General features: G+C 46.6%; 1 protein-coding gene and 1 long non-coding RNA gene across 10 annotated transcripts in view; one reads left to right on the top strand and one right to left on the bottom strand.

The window, feature by feature from the left end:
- The window catches only part of LOC113807116 (ryncolin-4), an 11245-nt gene that overhangs the window by 3402 nt on the left and 5343 nt on the right, over positions 1-2500 (bottom strand). For all 9 annotated transcript variants that reach the window (XM_070134644.1, XM_070134645.1, XM_070134646.1 and 6 more), the window contains exons 7-9: positions 2471-2500; positions 867-1033; positions 312-438 (exon numbers count right to left, since the gene is read on the bottom strand). The exon at positions 2471-2500 is cut by the window's right edge and continues 42 nt beyond it. In XM_070134644.1, the coding sequence (XP_069990745.1) occupies positions 312-438; positions 867-1033; positions 2471-2500 (324 nt within the window). The remainder of the gene's footprint in view (positions 1-311; positions 439-866; positions 1034-2470) is intronic.
- Positions 1538-1964, top strand: LOC138865229 (uncharacterized). The gene is made up of 2 exons (XR_011399312.1): positions 1538-1646; positions 1771-1964. It is a non-coding gene; the product is annotated as an uncharacterized lncRNA (long non-coding RNA).

Raw genomic sequence — 2500 nt, forward strand, 5'->3', positions numbered from 1 at the left:
CCTACCCTTCATTCTTTCTTTCTCTCTCATTCTGCATCCTAATTCCCTTTCTAACACTAATCCCTTATTATCTCTCTCTCTCTCTTTCTGTCTGTCTCTCCCTCTTCCTCCCTCTCTCTCACCCGCTGCCTCTCCCCCTCTCTCTTTCTCCCTCTCCCTCTCTCTCACTCTCACCCTCTCCCTCTCTCCCTCCCTCCCTCTCTCTTTCTCTCCTTCTCTCTCTGTCTCCATCTATTCATCTATCTATCTATATACCAATTCCTTCTTTTCTATAGAGTGACTACGACATCCAACATGTTTCGGTTCCTTACTTATTTGCCAAGTCCCAGACCAGGAACGTGTCCCACTCGCTGAACTTGTGCGTGCCGTCAGCGAGGTCGAACTCGACACGGAGTCTGTAGTTCTTGTTGGTGGTCAACAGGTGCAGATTCTCGGTACCTGTAAGGCAGTGTATATTAGTCACTTGAGATAATGTAAGCTGGGAGATGGCTGGCTGTTTTTGGTGTTTATATTTTTTTTTATATTATGTGGTAGATTAGTTCAGAAGGTTTTGTTTTTTAACTATGATAACTGGTGAACGAATAGTGATATTGAGGATACACCCGAATGTGCACATTTTTGTTGTTTTTTTTCCTTTCTTTTTTCTTTCCTTGCTCTTCCCTCTGTTGTCTCATAAATCCCACACCCTGAACCCCTCGCGGAAGACCTCCGCACACTCGCATATTCATTCCGTTTTCTCTCTTCCTTCCTTCTCCCCTCTCGCTCTTCCGTTTTCTTTCTTTCTTCCTTCTCCCCTCTTGCTCTTCCCTCTTGCTTCGTAAATCCACTCCCTTGAACCCCCCACGCAGGCCCTCTCTCGCACCCACCCATGAAGTACTCCGTGCTGGCGTTCCCGAAGCCTCCCTGGTGCTCGTACCACGTCCGGTTGAAGAGCTCGCGGTTCGTCCCGTTGTCCCGCGCGAAGAAGACGGTCCAGCCTCCGCCTTCGGTTTCCATGTCGCACCAGACCTTGACGGGCTCGCTGCACCGACACCTGGGGCGGAGAGGAGGGAAGGAGAGAAATAGAGAATAAAGGAGAGAGAATGAGGAGAGGGAGAGAAAAGAGAACAAAGGGGGGGGGGAGAGAAATAGAGAATAAAGGAGAGAGAATGAGGAGAGGAAGAGAAAAGAGAACAAAGGGGAGGGGGGGGGGAAGGAGAGAATGAAGGGAGATAGAGAAAAAAGAGAATAAGGGGAGGGAGAGAATGAAGGAGGTAGAGAAATAGAGAATAAAGGAGAGAGAATGAGGAGAGGGAGAGAAAAGAGAACAAAGGGGGGGAGAAGGAGAGAATGAAGGAGGTAGAGAAAAGAGAATAAGGGGAGGGAGAGAGAGAAGGGAGGTAGAGAAATAGAGAATAAAGGAGAGAGAATGAGGAGAGGGAGAGAAAAGAGAACAAAGGGGGGGGGGAGAAGGAGAGAATGAAGGGAGGTAGAGAAAAAAGAGAATAAGGGGGAGGGAGAGAATGAAGGGAGGTAGAGAAAATAGAGAATAAAGGAGAGAGAATGAGGAGAGGGAGAGAAAGGAGAACAAAGGGGGGGGGGGAGAAGGAGAGAATGAAGGGAGATAGAGAAAAAGAGAATAAGGGGGAGGGAGAGAATGAAGGGAGGTAGAGAAATAGAGAATAAAGGAGAGAGAATGAGGGAGAGGGAGAAAGGAGAACAAAGGGGGAGGAGAAGGAGAGAATGAAGGAGATAGAAAAAGAGAATAAGGGAGGGAGAGAATGAAGGGAGGTAGAGAAATAGAGAATAAAGGAGAGAGAATGAGGAGAGGGAGAGAAAAGAGAACAAGGGGGGGGGAGAAGGAGAGAATGAAGGGAGATAGAGAAAAAGAGAATAAGGGGAGGGAGAGAATGAGGAGAGAATGAAGGGAGGTAGAGAAATAGAGAATAAAGGAGAGAGAATGAGGAGAGGAAGAGAAAAGAGAACAAAGGGGGAGCGAGAGAGAAAGGGAGAACAAAGAGAGAAATAGACAAGTAGAGAAATAGAGAATAGGGGAGAGAGAATGAGGAGAGGTAAAGCAAAAGAGAACATGGGGGGGGGCGAGAGAGAAAGGGAGAACAAAGAGAGGTAGAGAAATAGGGAACAGGGGAGAGAGAAAGAGAGAATGAGGAGAGGTAGAGCAAAAGAGAACAAGGGGGAGGGAGAGAGAGGACAAAGAGAGATAGAGAAAAAGAGGACAAGAGGGAGGGAGAGTTCAACCCGCGATGCAAATTCTTCTAAAATGTCCTAGTAATACAACATAATCAGTAAACTTATAAAATACTTATAAAATATGGTTTTATGTAACAGAAATACAAGAAATACAGACCACAACATTAATTCTAGAATGTGACATGACTGACAGGTGACCCACAAGTCAGCTTACTCTCTCATACAGGACATGAGGTCGAAATCGACATTGGACACCTTAGCAGGATTCTTCAGGACTCACTTGAAGGGGAAGATCTCGTAGACGCCGCTG

This window comes from Penaeus vannamei, chromosome 20 (genome assembly GCF_042767895.1).
Source record: "Penaeus vannamei isolate JL-2024 chromosome 20, ASM4276789v1, whole genome shotgun sequence".
Taxonomy (NCBI): Eukaryota; Metazoa; Arthropoda; class Malacostraca; order Decapoda; family Penaeidae; genus Penaeus; species Penaeus vannamei.